This window comes from Dasypus novemcinctus, chromosome 13 (assembly GCF_030445035.2).
Source record: "Dasypus novemcinctus isolate mDasNov1 chromosome 13, mDasNov1.1.hap2, whole genome shotgun sequence".
In the NCBI taxonomy this organism is placed as follows: Eukaryota; Metazoa; Chordata; class Mammalia; order Cingulata; family Dasypodidae; genus Dasypus; species Dasypus novemcinctus.
Window position 1 is genome coordinate 4,342,797 of NC_080685.1, and position 23,257 is coordinate 4,366,053.

Here is a 23,257-nt window from a genome sequence, read left to right on the forward strand (position 1 = left end):
CTTCTTGTTGTCCTCGCCTACGTCTCCACCACTCCCGACGCTGCCGCCACCACCGCCGCTGGTGCCCTGACGCGACTTGTCCTCACCGCTGCGATCCTCCAGACCATCACACAGTCTGCCTCTACCGCTCTTTGCCGCCAAGAAGAGATCAACTACCTGTAACACGCTGTCATTCAGGACTTTTAACAGCAGATAGACCTTATAGCCGCTGAGATCAACAAGAATTGGACATTGGCCACCCTTGCTTGCAATGGCAAGATACCGCCCCCTAAATTGTACATTTATATCCCCGTCATACTCACCTCCCTCTTCAGCCCTGCTTCCCTCATTGCTTACTGCCTCTTGGGCCTCGGCTACTTGTTGCTGCTGCCATCCTGGCTCTTATTTGAAAAGAAGGGGGAAATGCGGTCACCCCTCGGGCTGAAGTGTGGTTTGCTGGCCTGGCGGGGGAGCAGCCGCGGCAGGCCAAGCCGCTGCCCCCATAATAGGGTGGCTGGTCGGACTCACCGCCACCCCTGAAGGGAGCTCGGCATGGGCGCAGAGTGCCCTCGGGTCTCCCCTTCTCGGCAGCCATGCTTCCGCGGCCGCCCCTCCTCCCGGATGGCGCCACACGATGCCTGTGGGGCGGCACCCTTCTTCTTCTTTCTCCCTGCGCAGGCGCAGGGCGGAAAATTCCAGTCTGCCCTTTTCCCTCCCCCCGACAGCAGCAACAGCCAGGCGTGGGCGGGAAACTCAAGTCTGCCCTCTACCCCAGCAACAGCAGCCACCAATCACTAAGCCCTGCCACTTCCCCCAGCAACAGCAACAGCCAATCCCTAATCACCACCCCTCCCCCGTCCAGTACCGCCCACTGACCTTTCGCCGGCAACCAATCAGAACAGGGCGTGGCTTCGACCAATCAGCCTTCCCCAGCCCCTATAAAACTGTTGCCTCTCCCTCAATAAAGTGGACTTGCGTGTTTACCTTGTCTCCGCGGTAGTTTTTCTGCCGTGCGCCCTCCAGTCCCGAGAGCCCCCGACAAGGGCCTGGCCTCCCTTGTCCCCAGTTCGTCGCCTGCTTCTCCGGGCGACCCCTTCGTCGCCGGCTTTGCCGGGTGACCCCGTCAGCCGAACCGCGCAACCCCTGTGAGACCGACCCCTCGTCTGCTGCCGGACCGACCCCTCGTCCCAAGTGGGACCGACCCCTCGTCCAAAGCTGGACCGACCCCTCGTCCGCAGCCAGACCCCACCTCTACCAACCGAGCAAGCCGCCGCATTCCTGTTTTCCTTCCACATGATAAACTACATTTAACATGTGTTTATTTTAAAGCAGGTGTCCTAGTAACAAATGCTCTTAGAGTTCCTTCACCTAAGTATATCCTTATTTCTCATTCATTCCTGAAAGACATTTTTCCTCTGGAAATAGAATTGTGGGTGGGTAGTTCTTTCTCTTTAGTATTTAATAATGCTGTTTTGTTGCTGACTGTCATCCATGGTTTCTGATGAGAAGTCTGTAATCACCTGAATCATTGTTTTCCTACATGTGACATGTCACGTTTTTTCTGGCTGCTTTCAGGATTTTTTTTCCCTTTGGTTTTCAGCAGTATGATTTTGATGTATCTGGTCATGAAATCCTTTGCACTTATTTTGCCTGGGCTTGCTAAACAGCTTGACTTTGTAACTTTTGCAAAATTGGGGAGGTTTCTAGCCATTATTTGCTCAGATATTTTTTTCTATACAATAGTCTTCTCTCCTTTTCAGACTCCAATGACATGAACATTGGACCTTTTGTTATTGTCCCACAGGTCCCTGAAGTTTGATTCAATTCTTACAATTTTTCCTCTCTGTGATTCAGATTGGAAAGTTTCTATTGATGTATTTTCAATTTCATTGACTGCTTCCTCTGTCATGTCATCTCCATTCTGCTACTGAGCAATCCAATAAAATTTCTACTAGTACTTTTCAGTTCTAAAGTCTCTGGTTTTGGTTGTTAAAATACCTTTAAAAATTTTTGTTGAGATGATACTTTCATTGCATATATATATAATTTTAGGTTGACAATCACTTTATCTCAGTTATTTGAATATTCCACTGTCTTATCTTCGATCCTAATTGTTTCATCACCATTTATCTTGTAATTCTTTGGGAGGTCTGCATACTTTTAATAGTCTCTGAAACCCCAAAATTTCATTATTTTGTGTCTAAGCAGGTTTTCTTTTCTCCTCTATTGATGAATGTATTAGTGTTTCTGAATGGTGGCTTGATAGCTTAAGTCTGAAAAATCCAAGCACTTTCCTATTCTCTCTAGTCTCTCATTTTGGAACTCTGGTTAGATATATGTTGGATCTTCTCTTTTCCATTCTCTCCTCCATGGCTCTTTCCCTCTTTTTTCTTGTTTTCTATTGCGTTTTCTCTTAGTTTTGCATTTTGTTTAATTTTTCATATGTAATTTCTAATGCACTAGCTCTTTGTTGTATCTAATTGTCTCTAAAGCTGTCTACTTTAAATTTCCATTATTAGTTTTATCTAAATTTATTATATAAAATATAATGTTTTAAAATTATTTTTATATCCTTTTTTTTAAATAGTTACAGAAAATGGAGCAAATAAAATGTATACAGCTCAATGATTTATTACAAAGCAAAAGTCTATGTAATGACTATACAGATTAAGAAATAGAATATCACCAAAGCTCCCCAAATGCCACCTATACCCTTTCCCAATCCTTTCAGGGTCATCACTATCCAAATTTTATGGTAATGATTTCCTGGCTTTCAGTTCTATGAATTACATTGATGTGGGCTATGGGTGGGAGGCTCTTTGTTTCCTTGGAGATAACCTTAACCTAAGCTGTCTGTCCTGACTTGTGGATGTGGGATGGTGAGAGGCTGCAGCCCTGCCCTTGGTAACCATGGCAATGACTCCAGTCCCAGGAAACAGTTTAACAAGGCAACGTCTATAAACTTTAAATATTCAGGGAAAATGCAAACCAAATGTGCTAAAAGCTTATCGAGAATGTATGAAGTCCATGATAAAACCTTACCTAGGATGTGGAAGATATATATGCTAATTCAAACATATTGAGCACTGAAACAAAGAATGATTTAGCCCTTCCTCTGTATAAAAGGAACTCAAAATTCTTGTTTGGGGCTTGGGTTTGAAACAAAAAGCTCCCGAGTCTAGCCGGCCATCAATAAACCATTTTTTCTTCTCAAAATCATTCCTGAGTCCTGGCCTTTCTATACGCAAATAATTGAACCTCTCTCAAATTCTACAACATTTTTGGGGGCTCTCCCAGGATTGCAAACGAAGGCCAGAGATGGTAGCATTTGCTGCCCCTTCCAAATCCCTGAGGAAGCCGGGAGGACTCAGATGAACCCCAAATCTGGGTGCCCCTGAATTAAATTTAATCCAGAAAAGATGTGGGCTCCACCAGAATCTTCCCAACGAAAATCGAGGGCAATGGAAGGTCTAAAGAGAAAGATTCTAGGAACAAAAAAGAACTCCGAACATGGAAGAAAGTAAGACTCCCCGGGTGAGCACAGTCTGGAAAACCCTAGCTTTAATTGCTAGGAAGGGGAGACTGATCATCTCCCGAGAGAACCCTAGTAGCCCCAGACAATTGGGGGGAAGCCATTTTCTCTAGGTCTGGAAAAAGGAGAAAAACCAGGAAAAAGCCTGGTGTTTTGGGTTTGTCTAACTGTATGTTAGAATCTGGTACTAGTCTTATATCCACTGAATGAGTGGAGGCTTGATTATAATAGGAAGGGCTGTTTACAGGTTCGAGTCCTAACGTCCTGGAGAAAAACCGGGAAAAAGCATGGTATTTTGGGTATGTCTAACTGCATGTTGGGATCTGGTACTGGTCTTATATCCACCAAAGGAGTGGAGGCTTAATTTTAACAGGAAGGGTTGTTTATAGGTTCAAGTCCTAAAGTCCTGGAAATTGGTCTGGATTTTTAAAAAACTTGGTTACAGGAAAATGGATCGGCTTTTCTAGTAAAGCTTGGTCTGGGTATAAAGTTAAACAGTGAAAAAGTCTAGCTAGAATCTTTTGTTATAGTGCTGAATTGTGAATGAATTCGCTTTATACCAGATGTTAATGTTAAGTGTTCTCTCTAAGGTTTGTGATTGCTGCGGGGGCAGCCATGCTGAAAAATATATATATAGAACTTGTGGGTCAGATTAGTGACCTTTGTGTTTCTGTCTGTGTCAGCTCAATGCTGGTGTTGGAGATGTGTGGTTATATAAAGTAGTGGAATTTAATTGAGCTGGAACCGTCCCTTGCCATTGGCAAGAGGGTGAATTGATTATGGGGCAAAACTGTGGAGTCTGGATGTTTGTGCATGCTCTGCTGCCTTGTCTCTGGCCCGCCCCTTTGCCAGGGCTTGGAGGCCGTCTGTGTCTGCGCCACGCACCCGGGTTTGTTGGGGCTTACCCCAGTCAGGGTGACTAGGTCCCCACCTGGGTTTGTTGGGGCTACCCCAGTCAGGGTGGCTGGGTCCCCAGGAGGGGTGCTGAATTTGAGTTAAGTTCTGTCTCCCCATTTTGGCAGAAAGCTGGAAAGGGGGGAGCAGCTTTCCCCTTTCCAGTGAGTCCACATCTCCTATTCATAAACCGCATTCCTATTTGATCACTCTGCACCCTACTGACTGGAAGGGGGGGAGGTGAAGATGATGAAAAGCAGAATCAAAATAAATGCAGTAAAGTTCCCTCCCTAGGGTGTCAAGGCCAAAATACATTTGCATTCTGCCCAGGTTCTTTACTTTTCCAAATCTCTATCTCTGTAAGACTGTAGAAATACTTTGAAATGTTTTAGAACTGTAAACTTGTCTGAAAAAAGGAGGCTATAGCTTGAAACAGTAGACCTCTAATCACTTGATAGCCTTTTCAATGGTCTGGCTGGGAACTTCAGGGTTGTGAGACTGACTACAGAGGGAAAAGGAAAAAAAAAAGAATGAAATGCCACTTTGAAATCTATGTTTGGCTTCTGTCAGTTGCTGGTGCCCAAGAATTCAGAGTAAAAAGGTAAAAATGTAGTTTAAAATGAATCTTTAAATGCCAATACTCTCTTGCTGGTAAATTAAATGCATAACTTGCATATGAGAATTTGTTCCATTACTAAGAAAAGGCAGGACTTCACAAAATTGTTACTAATAAAATTTTTTTAGCTTAATTAATAAAGGTATCCAATTCACCTTAAGGTTAAAAAACTAATAAAAACTGTAACTAAGAGTTAAGATCATTTATAGATGCATTTATATTATAAAACAGCGGAAAGATAATAACTGAAATTATAACTGGGTGAATTTAGACTGAAACTATTCTTGTAAGTGTAAATTCTAAACTAACCTTACCTTTGTTTATGGTTACTTCAAGCCTAGCCTCGCCCCTTGCCTTTGCCTATGGTTATTTCATAACAGCTCCTGTCCTACTGCTATTAGTAACCCTGCTTTCTCTCATGAATCCAAGTGTAAACTAAATTGCTGCCTGGTGGAATTCTTAGTCCTTGGGGTTAAATGACCACTGGAGTTTTATTATCTCCCAAGAACTGGGGGAAAAAAGAAAGTCTCCTGCCTTGACTGTCAGTGTTCCTAAAAGTGGCAGTTCATGAGAGAAACCAGTCTCCCTGAGGCATCAAATAGCCTTGGTAAATATACATAGAATTAATCTTGTTGCTTATCAAAATTCTGCTAAATTCAAGGTAAAATATAAGGTTCTGAAACAAAAGAAAATGGTGCTAAAGCATTGGGAACATTTTGGTTACAAGCCATTAGTTAAAAAACAAAATTCTTGTGCAAAACTGCACATAGTGCAAATTAAGAAAAGTTTCAGGAGTCTTTAAAATGTTTTGCAGTCATGCTTATTTTGTAAAAAATAGAAGTTTTAAGTAACTAAAGTTATGTTTTTGTGTCAAACTATTCATGTCTGCCTATTTGCTCAAATTGTTGAGGTTAAATATGAAGTTATAAAATAATATTTCTGGAACCCAAATTAAGCTAAACAGTATATAAAATAATGCAAATTATAAGTAACATCAGTGAGTTGTGTTTCTGTGTCTATTTGTGTCTGCCCATTTGCTCAGTGTGTGTCTTCATACATCAGGATGATAATATCAAAATAACAAATGAAAATCCTTAAAAGAGCTCTATTCAAATTGTTAAAAATTAAATATGCAGTTATATATGTGAATAATATTCCTGGAGCCCAAATTAGACTAAGCAGGATGGAAAGGTTATATAGAAATCTGATTATAGGAACTATTGGGAAAGGCCCTTCTCTTTGCAAGAATTTTGAGGGCAGGACTAGGTGTGGCAGATTAAACCTATCTACTAGGCTGAGGAATTAAGAATCAGTTTGCCCTGTAATTTCCCAGTTTAAACCTTTTAACAGCCATAAAATAAGGGTAATTAGTGGCTCTGTTGACAAATTTCAGTAAGTAAAAAAAAAGTCTATAAAAACTATGGAGAAGTCTTTCCTGGATTATGATTAAACAAATTAGGTAATTGTGTAATATGTTTTGAAACCTGGTAGTCAGTATACTTTAAAAATTATTCATTTTCATAACCTAAACAAAGAAAAGAAGTTTTAGCTTCCTGTAAAAAAAAAAGAGAACATTCCTTGCATAAACTATAATGGTTTCAATTTTATTTAGCTTGGGTGTAATCTCCCTTAGTTTATAAAATACCCATTAAATAAATTAACATTATATGTACAAAATCTTCAGAGTAATAAAAATTGTAAGTTTACATTAATGAAATTAAGCTAAAGAAGAAAGATTGTAGAGATACTCTCTTGAATAAATAAAGTAAATTTCTCTGGTTAGTAATTGTAATTTTATAAGTTTATTTAAACATAAGGTAACTAGTCGTTGTGGCTGTAGTCAATTATAAAGAGTTTGTAAAACATCTTCCAAACTGAAAACATTTAAATAGTTCTAGTTCTAGAAGTCATTGTTAACTAAAAAATTGGATTGGTATTGGTAGCAAAGAATAACTTTGTGATAACAAAACCTGTCTGAAGGCCACCACAAGGTGCATATTTAAGTAAGTGGTAATAAAAAGTTATCTTGATTCTATTGGGAATCTTCTGTTTTCAAATTAACAATGAAATATAGTTTTTTCCCTCTATTACTAAAGTAAAATACCTACTATTACCTTAATGGTAAAATTGTATAAGTAAACAGTCATTTGATATATGATGTGTTGAATTAAATTGTTTAAAATATATATAAAACAAGGAATAAACTTTAACATTGTCAAACTCTTTTGTGCATTCAAACCAAGCCTTGAATACATTACAGGTTGCCTCTCCATGTGAGTTATTGGCTAGGCTGGTCACTGACCCCTCAATTAGAAATATTTGCTATATCAGCTCTGGTTCTGCTCCTGAAGTTGATGGAAACTATGTTGCAGTTTCAAGCTCCTGCAGCAGCCAATAATGACTCAGTACAGCCAAAAGTGTACAATGGATATTGCCTCCAAACTGGCACTGTTCCGTAGTGCCAGAAAGCACTATGCACCAGGCTGGTAGAATTCTGGAAACTCTCTCTAGGATCAATGATGCTGCGACTTGCTCACTGTGAAGAACATGCTAAGTGGAGCCATGATACCAGGATACTGTAAGTAAAACTTAAACACAGTTGGCATTATGGCCAGCTCCCATGGAGAGATAACATGTAAAGTATTACAATCCTGAAATTTAAAACTATTAATTGCAACTCAGAATCCTAATACATTAATTAATATTAAAGTGTTGTACTTTTATCCTGTACTAAATATATGCCTAATAATTATAATGTTATCTTTTCTATTCTGGATCGTATAAAAGTATATTAGATATGTCAAATTCCTCGTAACTTTATTTTCTAAATAGTTAATAAACATGTCTGTAAAATAAGGCCACAGTCTTAGCCAGGCTCAGCCAACTTACTATTCTACTGTACTTTACTGTGTAGCAAAAATGAGGCTTGCTTGCTAATAATGGGTCACCTATTAAACAGGCAAAATTAGCAGAAATTGTACTATTAAAACCAAAATGTAAAAAACTTTATTCTGTAGTTCTAATCTACTCCCACAGCTAAAAACTGAGAAAAATTCCATCTTAGTGCACTAGTCCTAAATAAAACCAACTGTCCAAAAGGTGCTAGTTCACCAAGAGCATCTAACAGAACACATGAGTACCAATTATTAAACAGCCTGAAATGTGTCTTCAAAACAAAGCTAAGTATCTACTGCAATTTCTCTCTAAAAACACCTTAGAGAAAAAAAAAATTATATATATATATATATATATATATATATATATATATATATATATACTGTTCCCATCAGCTTTTAAAAAGGGGTACCATCTTTATAAACACCTAACCTTGTCTATCTCTGTAATCCAAGGTCCTTTTTTAAAAACAAGTATTCCAAAATTTTAATTAAGTTTGTTTCTTTCAGAGTGAACATCTTATTAACAATATGAAAACTTTATCCAACTTCGTACAGAATGCCAGATCCATCTTCCTCCAGTTAAAATAAAATAAGAGTTTTACACCTTGTTAGGCAATAACTACAGCCCATGGCCAGCAGGAAGCAGTTACCAAAAAGAAATCATCTCCCTTCAGCACTCCTTTAAGATTAAAGGTGTAAACTCTTTAAGGGTAAAACAAAATTAATAGATGGATCTGGAGCCTGACTAGAAATCTATGTGAGCACCAGTGGCCCCAGGATGACTGCAGGTGGGCCCCCGCCCCAGAATTCTGCTATCCAGAATGAAAACTTCTAAACTTCTAAAAACAAAGTCCTGGATGCTACACTAAAAATTGATAAGTAAAGTAATCAATCAAAACAACAAACAGCCATCCACCTCATAGCTCCAACAATAATTATGCCAAAGCTTAGCAAGTTAAGCTTCGGCATAAGGCGGGAAAATGATGTGGGCTATGGGTGGGAGGCTCTTTGTTTCTTCGGAGATAACCGTAACCTAAGCTGTCTGTCCTGACTTGTGGGTATGGGATGGTGAGAGGCTGCAGCCCTGCCCTTGGTGACCATGGCAACGACTCCAGTGCCAGGAAACAGTTTATCAATGCAAACTCTATAAACTTTAAATATTCAGGGAAAATGCAAACCAAATGTGCTAAAAGCTTATCTAGAATGTATGAAGTCCATGCTAAAAACTTACCTAGAATGTGAAAGATATATATGCTAATTCAAACATATTGAGCACTGAAACAAAGAACGATTTAGCCCTTCCTCTGTATAAAAGGAACTCAAAATTCTTGTTTGGGGCTTGGGTTTGAAACAAAAAGCTCCCGAGTCCGGCCAGCCATCAATAAACCATTTTTCCTTCTCAAAATCATTCCTGAGTCCTGGCCTTTCTATACACAAATAATTGAACCTCTCTCAAATTCTACAACAACATTGTCATTTATTAGACTTTCCCCCTCTTTATGTTTTTCATTTTCTTTTAAATTATTTACATTTAGTCAACACGTTTTACATTCTGTTAATTCCAATACCCCATATCTCTGCAGGAATGACTCTGCCCTGTATTATTTCTGCTGACTCCCATGGTACTGATTTTCTTCATTTTCAAGTAAGAGCCTAGTATTGCCAAAACTTTATTTGAAGAATTTCTTAGAGGACTGACTTCAGAATTTATTACTCCAAAAAGGATTTGTGTTCACTTTGGCTTGGTATTTGGCTTAATCTTTTTTGAACCACAGGGGTACTGGGAGCTTGGGCTCCAAACTGCCTGAGGGTTGGCTTCTGGTCATGAATTCCAAGACAAACTTCACCTTCCCTTCCAAAAGTTAAAGCTCAGGCCCAAGGCTTTGTCTCCTGCTACCAGAGATCTAATTTTATGGGATCGGCACATACCCTTAGGGCAGATGAGACTCTGAAATTGACTTGTGCATCAGGATTAGAGCTTTAGGAGTCTCCCCTTGCTTCTACATAAGCCAGGCTGTGTGCCTAAAGAAGGTTTAAAAACACTATGCAGCATTTCAGGCGTTTTGTAATGAGATAAGTGCAGGACTCTTATCCACCGTATTATCAGAAATGAAGGTTTAATTCATTTTTGAGAGCACACACAGTTTTTGTTTGTAGAAAATAACCTTTGGACCTATGTGGTAGTTTGGTATTGTTATGAATTCCAAAAATAGATATTGAATTGTGTTTGTAAACTAGCCTGTTCCTTTGGGCATATTAGATATTATTAGATTCAGAGGTTTCACTTTAAACTTACTAAATCAGGATCAGGGCTTTCATGTGACCACATCATTAGGGTTATTCAGTTTGTGTCCCCACCCTCTTGGTGGGGATAAAACAGACTCTCACATGGAAGTACATGCACAGAAGCAGATATGCAGGAAGTGAGAGTGCTCCATAGACACTGCGGCCCCGAGAAGAGAAATGAGACTGATAATCTACAGCTGACCTTGTGAAGAGACCAGAGCAGCTGAGCCCGGAAAGAAATGAGCCCTGGGGAGAGAGACAAAGTCTATGCTAACCTACCACTGAGATAGGAAGAAGGTGGGACCACAGAGCCGTAAGAGGAAGAAGCCTGAACTCTTGTACCCATTGCCCGCCATCTTGCTTCAACAAGTGGCAACTGACTTTGGGGAGAAAGTACCTTGAGTTGGCCTCTTTAGGGCCTGGAATGGTAAGATTCTACCCCAAATAAATACTCTTTATAAAAGCCAACAGAGTTCTGGTGCTTTGTACCAGCACCCCTTTGGCTGACTAATACAACCTGTTGCCCATTTCAAGTTAAAACAACACCTCCATAATATGACTAACTAGTCTACATAATAACATACAAGTTCATTTGATTCTTTGTGTTGAAGGTACATCTTTGTATAAAGGCTTTTGAGGAATTGAGTAAAAAAGATAAGAGCTGTTTTCAGCCTTATATAACTATGCCAAAGCTACATAGTAAAGTCTTCGATACATCGCTAAATAAATTACATACTAAAAATATTTAAATATATATGTTTATATACACACACACACACATACATACATATATGTGTGTATGTAATTTTTTACTGACCTTGAATATATATTTCGACCAACACCATTTTCTGGATATAACACCAATAATTCCATTATTAGGAAGATTTTCACTTGTTCCCAGTCTTTTAAATCTAAAAAAATCTTTCAGATAAAGAGTCCCCTTTATTAGAAAATATACTCCATCCCATGTTAGCGTCACAGCTGTCACACTGTGTCTTTCATCATCAGTCAGAATATTTGGAGGTACTCTGATTCTTGTCCAAGTACTGAATGAATCATTTGTTTGAAAGGTCTCCATTTCATTTACCAGAACAGCAGATGAAGGAACACAACTATTCCAATCAGATATTAATGAACTACCTTTTGGTGAAGATATTGATAAATAACCAGGAATCTCAGGTATCGTCAACAAAGGAAAAGTCAGCAGAAAAACAACATCTGCAATAAAGCAATCTTGAAAAACCACTTGGTTTCCTTTAATGTTCTTTACTATATCATCTGTGGTCATTGGCACAATGAATTTCCAGGTCCTAAAGAGAGAAAAATAAAAAATATATGAATAAAATACTTTCTCTCTCCTTTTATCCATCTTACACTGTGTTGGCATTTATCATCTTTTTAAAAATAAATTTTTATTTTTATCAGCATAAATCTGGGTAAAAATAATCAAATATGATTAAAATACTATCTCTGCCTCATTTTTCCTCATTCTTCATTATTGCTCCCAAGGAAAACAATCTTGAATCCATCTACCTTCTCCCCATACTCACAAAGCAATTGTTTTGTAAAAGCTATATTGAACATTGGCATTTTTATTACTATGTAAATATTGCTTACTGTTGAGCCAGCTATTGTACTATGCTTATGTTTCTTTTTTTTTGCAAGTTCAGATATATTTACAGTATCTTCCCCAGAGATCTTAATTATTCCATTTTAAAACATGTTTTTTTTCCTAAGTTTTTCAATAGATAGTTAAAATGGTGCCCTATAATATTTTCCATGTAAAAGTAATAAACTCTGGGTTGAAGCCAACAGTTACTAGATTCTATGCTTTGGTCTTTCTTGGTTTGCTTTCTTGTTCTGCTAAAGCACATATGTGCTTCAGCCCCTTCCTGTGAAAGGGAGTATGGCTATAAATTTTTTGAGGCCTTGAATATCTGAAAGTAATCAATACCAACACCTCCAAGATTCTACTTAAATGTGTTATTTATGTTATTCTCTCTCTATATTATTATTCAGTGTATTCTTTATTGTTTTTTTTAATTAGAGAAGTTGTGGGTTTACAGAACACTCAAGCATAGAAATACAGGGTTCCCGATACCACACTATTATTATTAACTTGCATTAGTGTGGTACATTCATTCAAATTTTTGAAAGCACATTTTTATAATTGTTCTATTAACTGCAGTGCGTAATTTACCTTTAGGTTCACTATGTTGTACAGTCCCATGGTTTGTTTGTTTTTTAAAAATTTTATCCTAGTAACGTATATACAAGCTAAAATTTCCCTTTCTTAACCACATTCAGGTATTTAATTCAGTGCTGGTAATTAACATTCACAATATTGTGCTGTCATCGCCACCATCCATTACAAAAACTTTTCCATCACCCTAAATAGACTCTGTACAGTTTAAACAATGACTCCTATTTCCTACCTCCACCTCATCACCTGGTAATCTATAATCCAAATTCTGACTCTATGAGTTTACCTATTCTAATGATTTTGTATTAGTGAGATCATACAATACTTGTCTTTTTCCATTTTTTTGATTTATTAGAAAAGGTGCAGTTTTACAGAAAAATCATCCACAAAATACAAAAAATACAAAGTTCCCATATACTATCCTATTATTAACACCTTTACATTAGTGTGGTATATTTGTTACAATTCATGAAAGAACACATTTTTATAATTATACTATTAACTGTAACTATGAACTATAGTCTATAATTTACAATAGGAATTGTTGTGTTGTATTCCTTTTATTTATTTGACTTCAATTTCTTTTAGTAATATTTTGTAGTTTTCTGTGTACTAGTCCTTTATATCTGTCATTAGATTTATTCCTAGATATTTGATTATTTTATTTGCTATTGTAAATGGATTTTTTTCTTAATTGCTGCTTTTGATTGTTTATTACTAAGTACATAGAAACACTACTGTTTTTTGGAAGCCAATAATTTTCTCCACTACTTTGCTGAATTCATTTGGTAGCTCTAATAGCTCTGTTGTGGATTTTTCAGGATTTTCTGTACATAGGATCATGTTGTCTGCAAAACCCTGTTAATCTACAGAAAGAATTACTAGAAGTAGGAATGTTAAGGCATAGATTGCATATATTTAAATATACATATTGCAGAAATCTCCCTCCAAAGTATTTTAAACAAATTTATATTTTTAATTTCCCAATTTTACCAGTTTTCACTCCTGATATTTCCCAATATTTCACCACACCTAGGTATTATTTATTTATTAATTTAGGTACAGGGGCCAAGGATTGAATCCAGAAACTCATATGTGGGAAGAAGCCAGCATGCAACCACTGAGCCACATTGGCTCTTCTGAGTTTGCTTGTTTTTTGTTGTTGTTGTTGTTGCTGTTTTTAGGAGGCACTAGACACTGAACCCAGAACCTCCCATGTGGGAAGCAGAGAGGAATTATTAATCTTCTTCTTCTTTGGCTACTTGAAGCTGTAACGTAATCTTGTTTTATTGCATTTCTTTGATTATTGGAAGATAAGTGTATTTACATATTTTTATTTATCATTTAATTTTTTCTTCTGTCAGTCCCTCATTTTCCTAAATTATTTTGCTATTTTTTTTCCTCTCAGTTTTTAAGTGGATGTAAAGGTCAACTGAAAGGAAACTAGAGAATAATCTAGGGAATGTATGGGTGATTTTGGTGGTTGTTAAAGATTGTGGTTGATAGTAAGTTGATAAAATAAATATAAGAATGCTCTTCTTTTACAAAGTGCTAAGAATATGGTGATACATGAGAAAATTACAACTAATGTAACTTATGGACAACAGTTAAAATATTATAATATTTTGCAGTAATGGCAAGAAGATGTTATTTCAGTGCTAAAGGATAACAATTGAGGAGACAAAGGGTATGGGAACTTTCCTTTTGGAGTAATGAAAATGGGCTAAAATGGACTGAGGTGCTAACAGCACAACTCTGTGATGAAAATGTGAGCCACTGAGTGTTCACTTTGAATGGACTGTACAAAGCACGGGGCTGTATAACACAGGGAATCCAGTGGTGGAAGACAGACTCTGGTTAACAGGACAAATATGAGAATGTTCTCTCTTGAACTGAAACAAATATATAATACTAATATAGAGTGTTAATAATAGGGTTGGGGGAAAATACACCAAATGTAAGATATGGACTATAGTTTGTAGTAATATTTTAATGATGCTCTTTCATAGTTTGTATGTTTGTAACAGATGCTTAACAACAGCGCAAGGTGTTGGTGGTGGGGTGACATATAGAAGCCCGTACGATATTGTGTATGCTTGCTTTGTAAGTTCACAACTTTCACTATACAATTATTGTTTATGTAGGTTCATGTGTGAATGGTATACTTCAGTAAAACTTTGCTTAAAAAAAGGTTGTCCAAACCCAGCTATAACGTTCTAACTTTAACAGTAACAGGTATCACATCTCAGCAGAATATGTGGATGTGCATGTGTACCAGTGGTAGGAGTGACTGTTATCAGGCACACACCTGTTGCTCACTTTTATGGACCAGCATTGAGCATTGAGATATTATCAGGATTTTCTACCATCTCAAATGAGGCTCTTATATTGAGGTTTAGGTATTAATACAAATTACCAAACTATTATCCAGTAGTCTGGTATTTTTTGAGTTGGTAACAAGTTCTAAGTACCACAAATCTTTGTGTATTATGGAAGAAGTTACTTGGAAATTGCATTATAAGATAGTCTGTGAAATTCTACTGGGTTTTTAAATCGCTTTTACTTTAAGTTTCTGAAATTATTTTATGGAGTTTTAAAGCTGAATTTTATATTTGAATTTTAAAAATTAAATACCCATTCATTATTGGTCCTTGTGGAAAATAGGTTCTTCTCTTCAGAACTGTATTTATGATAGGCTTCTGTCCCATAGAGGACAACTGGTTACTAAGTATTTTCGAATTCTGTAAAAACAAAATAAAATTTCTTTTTACTTTTTATACCAAAATAATTTTGAAATGTCAGCATTACGTATTGAATTTATTATTTTAATTATGACACTGTTAACATTTATAAATTTATCATATTTTCAAGATCAGCTGTGTTGTTTTCTTGCATATAGCCCCCTCCTCATTAGAACTCCACAAATTCTAAATAAATCATAATGAAGTTTCCAACTTGCTAGAAATACCATGCACAATAAAAATCCTGAATAAACTGGACTTCTGAGACCTTTAACTAAATATCTTTAGTTTTAATATCAATGTACTACATAGTAGAGTTTTAAAAATTATTTTATTCTCAATAAACTACAATAATGGAGTTTCTAAAACTGATCTCTTAGAATTTATATATATATATATGCCTGCCTTCAAAATGACATAGTCTTTCAAGTCAGGTTTCAAGTGGTATCTAGAGGTTTTCTTAGTATACAGACAGATTTGACATGCTTCCTCTTTTTCTTATGAGATAAAAGGAGAAGTTGAATTGAACTGGAATTATTCCTTTAAGATATTTTTAGAATAGAAGCAACTGTATCATTATGGGGAATTCCTAGAATAAAAAATCAGAAAGGAAACGGACTTGGCCCAGTGGTTAGGGCGTCCGTCTACCATATGGGAGGTCCGCGGTTCAAACCCCGGGCCTCCTTGACCCGTGTGGAGCTGGCCCATGCGCAGTGCTGATGCGTGCAAGGAGTGCTGCCCCACGCAGGGGTGTCCCCGCGTAGGGGAGCCCCACGCACAAGGAGTGCGCCCTGTAAGGAGAGCCGCCCAGCGCAAAAGAAAGTGCAGCCTGCCCAGGAATGGCGCCGCCCACACTTCCTTTGCCGCTGACGACAACAGAAGCGGACGAAGAAACAAGACACAGCAAATAGACACAGAGAATAGACAACCGGGGGAGGTGGGGGAGTTAAATAAATAAACAAATCTTAAAAAAAAAAATCAGAAGACCTATTTAAGTAATGAGGGCTAGTCTAGAATTCCATACTGTTCCTCTTCTTCAATTTTCCAGTAATGCTGTGGTAGTTTGAAGCTGTATGTACATCAGAAAAAGATGTTCGTAAATATAATCCATCCCTGTGGATGTGCACCCATTGTAAGTAGATCTTTGAGGAGGTGACTTAAGTTAAGGTGTGGCCCAGCCCAGTCATGATGGGTCTTAACCCTCTTACTGGAATCCTCTCAGATAGAGTGAGAGGAAACCACAGGAAGCAAGAAGCTGAACATCAGTGAAAACTGAAGAGAAAGGAGAGACCAAGGACACTGTCATGTGTCTTGCTATGTGACAGCTAAGTACCGAAGATTGTCAGTAGCAAGTCCCAGAACCCCACAGTCTTCAGGAAAGAAGGAATGCCTTAATGACCCTTGATTTGGACTTTTTCCAGCCTCAAACTATGTCCCCATTATTTAACCCAATTCAAAAGTCAACACAGATTCATGATAAAAACTTATAGAAAACTAGGAATAGAAAAGAACTTCCTCAAAATGATAAGAAGTGTGTTGATTAGGTGTGTCAACTCAACCAGGTAATGGTGTCCATTTGTCTGGTCAAGCAATTACTGGGCTAATTGTAACACAAGAGCATTTCATGGACTTTAATCATCAGTGAGTTGACTGCGTAGATGACTGGTTACATCTACAATCAACCAAGGAGACTGCTGTCAACAATGAGTGGCATCTTATCCAATCAGTTGAAGGCCTTAAAAGGTGAAGTAATTTCAGCATTCAGAGAGAGAATTTCCAACTCTACTTCAGACAGACAGTGTCTCCTGAGAACTCATCAAGGATCTTCATTGGAACCCATGGTTTGCAGCCTGCCCTGCAGGATTTGGACTTGTGCATCCCATGGTTGCATGAATGAATTTTATAAAATCTTGTACTATTTACAGAAATCTCCTATTGGTTCTGTTTCCCTAGAAAACCCTGACTAATACAAGGAATATCTACAAAAAAACTCAAAATCAGAGGAGGGACAAGATAGCAGCAGAGTAAGGAACTCCAATAGTCAGCTCATCCTACAGAGCAATTAGTGATCACCCAGAGTTATCTAAAGCACCTGTTTTGGGGTTCAGGAGACCAGAAGAGGATCCTGCAACATCCTCAGAAGAACAGAAGTTGGATACTGCCCATCTGTAGTGAAGATTCATGAGTAGACACTCCACACCATGGAGACCAGTGCCTGTCCCCTGCTGGGGGCACAAGCCACCTCGGGAGCTATTCCCTGGCTGGAGTTGGAAGGTACATTTCCCAAAAATAGGGGAGAAAGAAACAGTCAGGCATCAACTTCAGCTACTGATTAGTAAATTCAGCTGACTAAAGTCTAATCCTAAGAATAGCTAATGTTTGGATTTGTCCAAGTCAGAAAGAAACCAGTAGCTTCCATTTTAACTCTTTCCCTGGCAAGAGGGGAAGTGGAGCTGATTGAAAATCACAGTGATGCTAGGGAATGGCTTCTTTCCACTCAGGTCAGATTGTAGTCATAGAGCTGTAGCCCAGGCTTCAGCCTCACCTCTGGCAGGGATGAAGCTGGAGAGAACTGTACCAGCCACTCTGGGCAACTGTAGTAGCTTTCAGGTTGCATGGACTGGATAGTTGAACATCTGTGGCTCCATCCCCACCCTCCGACAGGATAGGAGGGGGCAGTGTTTCCCTAGCTTCTCTGGGCAACTACAGGTGCCTTCAATCCACACAGACTCAATTGCTGAAAGTTGTGGTTCCATCCCTACCCCCCAATAGGATAAGAGGAAAGCTGTATTTCCCCAGTCTCTTTGGGCAACTGGAGGTACTTTCAGCCCACATGGACTAGATTGTTGAGACACATGTGGGGCACTCCTGTGGGTCCATCCCCACCCCTGAAAGGGCAGAAGGGGAAATACTCTGAGTCTTCAGGGTAACTGTTGTCACTTTCAGCCCACATGGACTAGATTGTTGGGCATGCCTGAGGCTTCATCTCCATCCCTGGTAGGGGAGGATGGTTGCTTCATCAATCTGTCTGGGCAACTGTGGTCAGTTTTGACCAAAACAGCTTAATTTTTGCTGCCCACACCTGTGACTCCATCCCTGCTCCAGGTGGGGGAGAAAGGGGTGTGAATCTTCATCAGTCTTTCTGGTCCTGGCCTGCATGGATTGGATTATTGCACATGGCTGTGGCTCTGTCCCTACCCCTGACAGGGGAGAAAGCTGGGAGAAGCTTCATCAGTTCCTGGGGTAATGTAGGCAGCTTCACTTTCCACAGCTTACAATATCAACTGAATCCTTAGCTCCTACAATGCAAACAGCAAGAGAAACAGGGCGAGAAACAGATGAAAAAGAGCTGGAAAAAAATCAGATTTACTAAACATGAGCCACTATGAACTTCCAAATTAAGTTGAACCACGTATCAAAGAGGGGTTGTAGAACAAAGCCAATCAAACAGAAAGCCCTGGACTAAAGAGAGAAACTATGCTCAGAATAAAATGCATCTAGTAAGCCAAATGGCAAGACACCAACAAAAAATTACAATTCATATTAAAGAACGGAAGATATGGCCCAGTCAGTGGAAGAAGCTAAGCCTCCAGATGACATAAAGGAATTGAGACAACTAATCATAAATGCTCAAGCAAATCTCTTTAATAAATTCAATGAGATGGCTAAAGAGATTAAGGATATGAAGATACTGGGAAGCACAAAGAGGAATTTGAAAGCATACATAGAAAAATAGCAGATCTTATGTGAATGAAAGTCACAATAAACGAAATAAAAATACACTGGAGGCATATAACAGCAGAATTGAAGAGGCAGAAGAAAGGATCAGTGAACTTGAAGACATGGCCTCCAAAGTGAACACATAACAGAACACAAAAATCAGTGATGTTTCTATACACTAGTAAAGAGCACTCTGAGGAAGAAATAAAGAAAAAAAATTTCATTCAAAATAGCAAATAAAAGAATCAAGTATCTAGGAATAATTTTAACTAAGGATGTAAGGGACATATACATGGAAAACTACAAAACGTTGCTAAAAGAAACCAAGTGCCTAATTAAGTAGAAGGACATTCATGGATTGGAGGACTAAATATTAAGATGTCAATTTTACTAAAAATGATTTATGGCTTCAATACAATCCCAATAAAAATTCCAAAAGCCTTCTTTGCAGGAATGGAGAAGCCAATCATCAAATTTCTGAAGAAAGGTATGAGTCTCCAAATAGCCAAAATCATCTTGAGAAAGAAGAATAAAGTTGGAGGACTTACACTTCCTGACTTTATTACTTATTACAAGTTACAGTGGTCACAACGGCATGTGGACTGATGGAATTGAATTGAGAGTTCACAAATAGATCCTCACATCTATGGCCAATTCATTTTTGACAAAGAGGTCAAGTCCCCACAATTGGGAAAGAATAGTCTCTTTGACAAATAGTTCTGGGAAAACTGCATCTCCATATGCAAAAAAATGAAGGTGGACCCCTATCTTACACCATATGTAAAATTAACTCAAATTGATCATAGATCTAAATGGAAGAACCAAGATGATAAAATTCCTGGAAGAAATCATAGGGAAGCATCTTCAGGATCTTGTGGTAGACAATGGTTTTTAGATTATGCACACAAAATACAAGCAACAAAAGAAAAAAATTGATAAATTGGACCTCATCAAAATTTAAAACTTTTACTCATCAAAGGACTTTATCATGAAACTGAAAAGACAACCTACTCAATGGGAGCAAATATTTGGAAGTTGCCTTATCCAATAGGGTTTAATAACCTGAATATATAAAGAAACCCTACAAATCAACAATAAAAAGTCAAACAACCCAATTTAAAAATGGGCAATAGACTTGAATAGATATTCTCCAAAGAGGATATACAAGTAGCTGAAAAGCACATGAAAAGATTCTCAACATCTATTAGGAAAATGCAAGTCACAACCACTATGAGATACCATTTCACATGCAATAGAATGGCTACTATTTAAAAACCAGAAAACTACAAGTGTTGGAGAGGATGTGGAAAATAGGAACACTCATTCATTGCTGGTGGGAATGTAAAATAGTGCATCAGCTTTGGAAGACACTTTGACAGTTCCTTGAAAAGTTAAATATGATCTAGCAATTTCACTTCTAGGTACCTTTGCAAAAGATTTGAAAGCAGGGACTCAAACAAATATTTGCACATCAATGTTCTAGGCAATGTTGTTCACAACTCCCAAAAGAAAGTGGAAGCATGCAAGGATGGATATAGGACATGTTAAATTACACCAAAAATGTATAGGGGCCTATAGGCTAAAATGTAAATCATAATGTAAAACATAAGATAACTAAAAATTTAGAAAATTGTATAGTCTAAAATATAGACCATAATGTAAACCCAAGTGTAACCTTGTTTGAAAGCTATTGTCTCAATATTTGTACATCAGTTGCAGTAAATATAGTATGAACATGTAAAAAGATTATTGCCTGGGAAGGGACAAAGTGTCTGATGTTGAATATGTGGGAGGACCGTATATTGTATATATGAATTACTGTGGTCTAAAACCTTTGTGAAGACAAGCTTAATAATTAGAAAAAAAAAGAAAAAGTAAGTATGTAGACACTGAGGAAGAGATGGAAGAAGTTGCCTTGCCAATTTGCATACAGGGCAACCCTTATTGCAGTGATAGAAGGCAAAACATAAAAAACAAAGCTTTTTAATTTTTTTATTTTTGATACCCCAATTTATTTTTACTTTAGTTTTTCTAAATTAGTATGTATTCTATATCTAACCTCTAAACCCATCACTATATTCCATTTTACTATTAATGGAACCTGGCAATATATTGGGCTTCATTTTCAGGGAGGTTTTGGGCCACAGAGGGGTTCGATGGTGGCAGGGGAGGAATACTGGTGTGGGGTGTTATTGGTGGGGGGTGCATGATTGCAAGGGAGTTCTCCAGGGCATATGTGCATAAAAATGTTTGGATATTTTGATAGCGGTTACAGTTGGGAACAACGGCTAGGGGAGGGCTGAGTTCCTGGCTGGGGGAGCTCTGTCGCATTCCCTAATGGAACAGCAACAATCCCCCATGTGCAATGGCTAAGACCAATAAGGAAGGATGGTCCAACAATGAGCCCTTGATACTAATGACTATGCTTGTAAGCCTTGTGCCTGAAATAAGAACTAGGCCTAGAGCTGCAGGGTGCCTAAGAGTTACCTCCTGGGAGCCTCCATGTTGCTCAAATGAGGCCAGTCTCGAAGCCAGACTCAGCATGTAAATGCATTGCCTTCCCCCCAGCGTGGGACAGGAGCCTCCCGGCTCCCGGGGATGAGCCTTCCTGGCACTGAGGGGTTACTACCAAGTACTAGCTGATGATGTGGCTGGAGAACGACCTTGAATAAAAGGATCAGCTCAGACCAGCAGAATATCTCAGCCTACATGTAATATCAGGAGTTAAAAATGCTTTTTCACCTTGAATAAAAGGGGGAAATGGAAAGGACAAATGAGTTTATATGGCTATGAGTCTCCATGAAAGAGCCGGGAGGTCATCAGAGGGGTCACCCTTACACACACCTCAGCAGAGTCCCAGAGACAGGTAAAGTAGATACAACCCCAGGTATTGGTTCTTGTGAGGGCTACAGAGACCCACAGGTTCTATGGTCATGGCAGATGGAGTTCAGTGCCATGTCAGTTGGCCCTACTTTGGAGTTTGTGTTCCTGAGTGTGATGGAGTTGGACTCAGATGTGATCTTTGTTCACAAGCCTCTCCTGTCACTTCTACCAGACCTGTGGTTGGCACTGGGGTTTAGTGTATACTCAGGAGACCTGAATCTCTGGACTGTCCATGTGATAGGCAGGCCCTGAGCCTCAACAGACTTGCAACTCCTATCCTCTGGTTTATTGGACTTACCCCAGCCAGCTAACAGGGAGGTGAAGAAGGTCAACTACCACACCAGGGAGCCAAGAGTGTCTACAACTACAAACAGGAGAACTGCATCCATCATCCAAGTGGAATCTAAGCACCCTCTTGATACAGAGGTGGAATGGACATAGCCATCCCAGGATCCACAGAATGGAGGAGTGAAGTATGGATTGGAGTGGACTTGCTGATGCTCTATTCTGGAATTGTTGTGATTAGTGATGGAAATAAATGTGGCATTGAGGTGGAGAAAGTAGCCATGATGGCTGCTGGGGTTGGGGAATGGAAAGAAGAGATGTGATGTGGGGGCATTTTCAGGACTTGGAGTTGTCCTGGGTGATACTGCGGGGACAGTTACTGGACATTGTGTGTCCCCCCATGGCCCACTGGGTGGACTGGGGGAGAGTGTAAATTTAAATGTGGACCATTAACCATGTGACGCAGCAGTGCTCAGAGATGTGTTCACCGAGTGCAGTGAGTGTCCCATGATGTTGGAGGAGGTTGTTGTTGTGGGAGGAGTGGGGTGAGGGGGGTGGGGTGGTATATGGGGACCTCACATTTTTTTAATGTAACATTAAAAAATAAATAAATATAGACAAAAAAAAAAAAAAGAAAGTGGAAGCAACCTAAGTGTCCAACAACTGATGAATGGATAAATAAACTGAATATTATTCAGTCATAAAAAGGAATGAAGTTCTGATAAATGAAACAACATGGATGAACCTTGAAGACATCATGTTGAGTGAAATAAGCCAGACACAAAAGGACAAACATTGTATGATATCACTGATATGAAATAATTAAAATAAGCACACTCATAGTCAGAATCTAGAATACAGGTTACGAGGGGCTGGAGTGGGGATATGGAATGGGGTAGTTAATGCTTAAATTGTACAGTTTCTATATGGATTGATTGTAAAATTTGGTAATGGATGGTTGTGATTGTAGCACAACATTGTGAATGTAATTAACAGCACCAAATTACATATGTGAATGTGGTTAAAGGGACATTTTGAGTTGTAATATGTTAATAGGATAAAAATTTTAATAAAAACACAGGACTATACAACACAATGAACCCTATTGTAAATGATTGACCATAATTAGTGGTACAATTATAAATACATTCTTTGATGAATTTAACAAATGTTCCACACTGGTGCAAGTTGTTAATAATATGGTGGTAAATGGGAACTTTG

The 23,257-nt window shown here is 38.5% G+C and overlaps 1 protein-coding gene across 1 annotated transcript in view; it reads right to left on the reverse strand.

Annotated features, from left to right (window-relative positions):
* CATSPERE (catsper channel auxiliary subunit epsilon) overlaps window positions 1-23,257 on the reverse strand; it is a 270,064-nt gene that overhangs the window by 147,931 nt on the left and 98,876 nt on the right. Inside the window, exons 8-9 of the mRNA XM_058309404.1 lie at window positions 15,042-15,148; window positions 11,022-11,514 (exon numbers count right to left, since the gene is read on the reverse strand). Coding sequence (XP_058165387.1) covers window positions 11,022-11,514; window positions 15,042-15,148 — 600 coding nt within the window. The remainder of the gene's footprint in view (window positions 1-11,021; window positions 11,515-15,041; window positions 15,149-23,257) is intronic.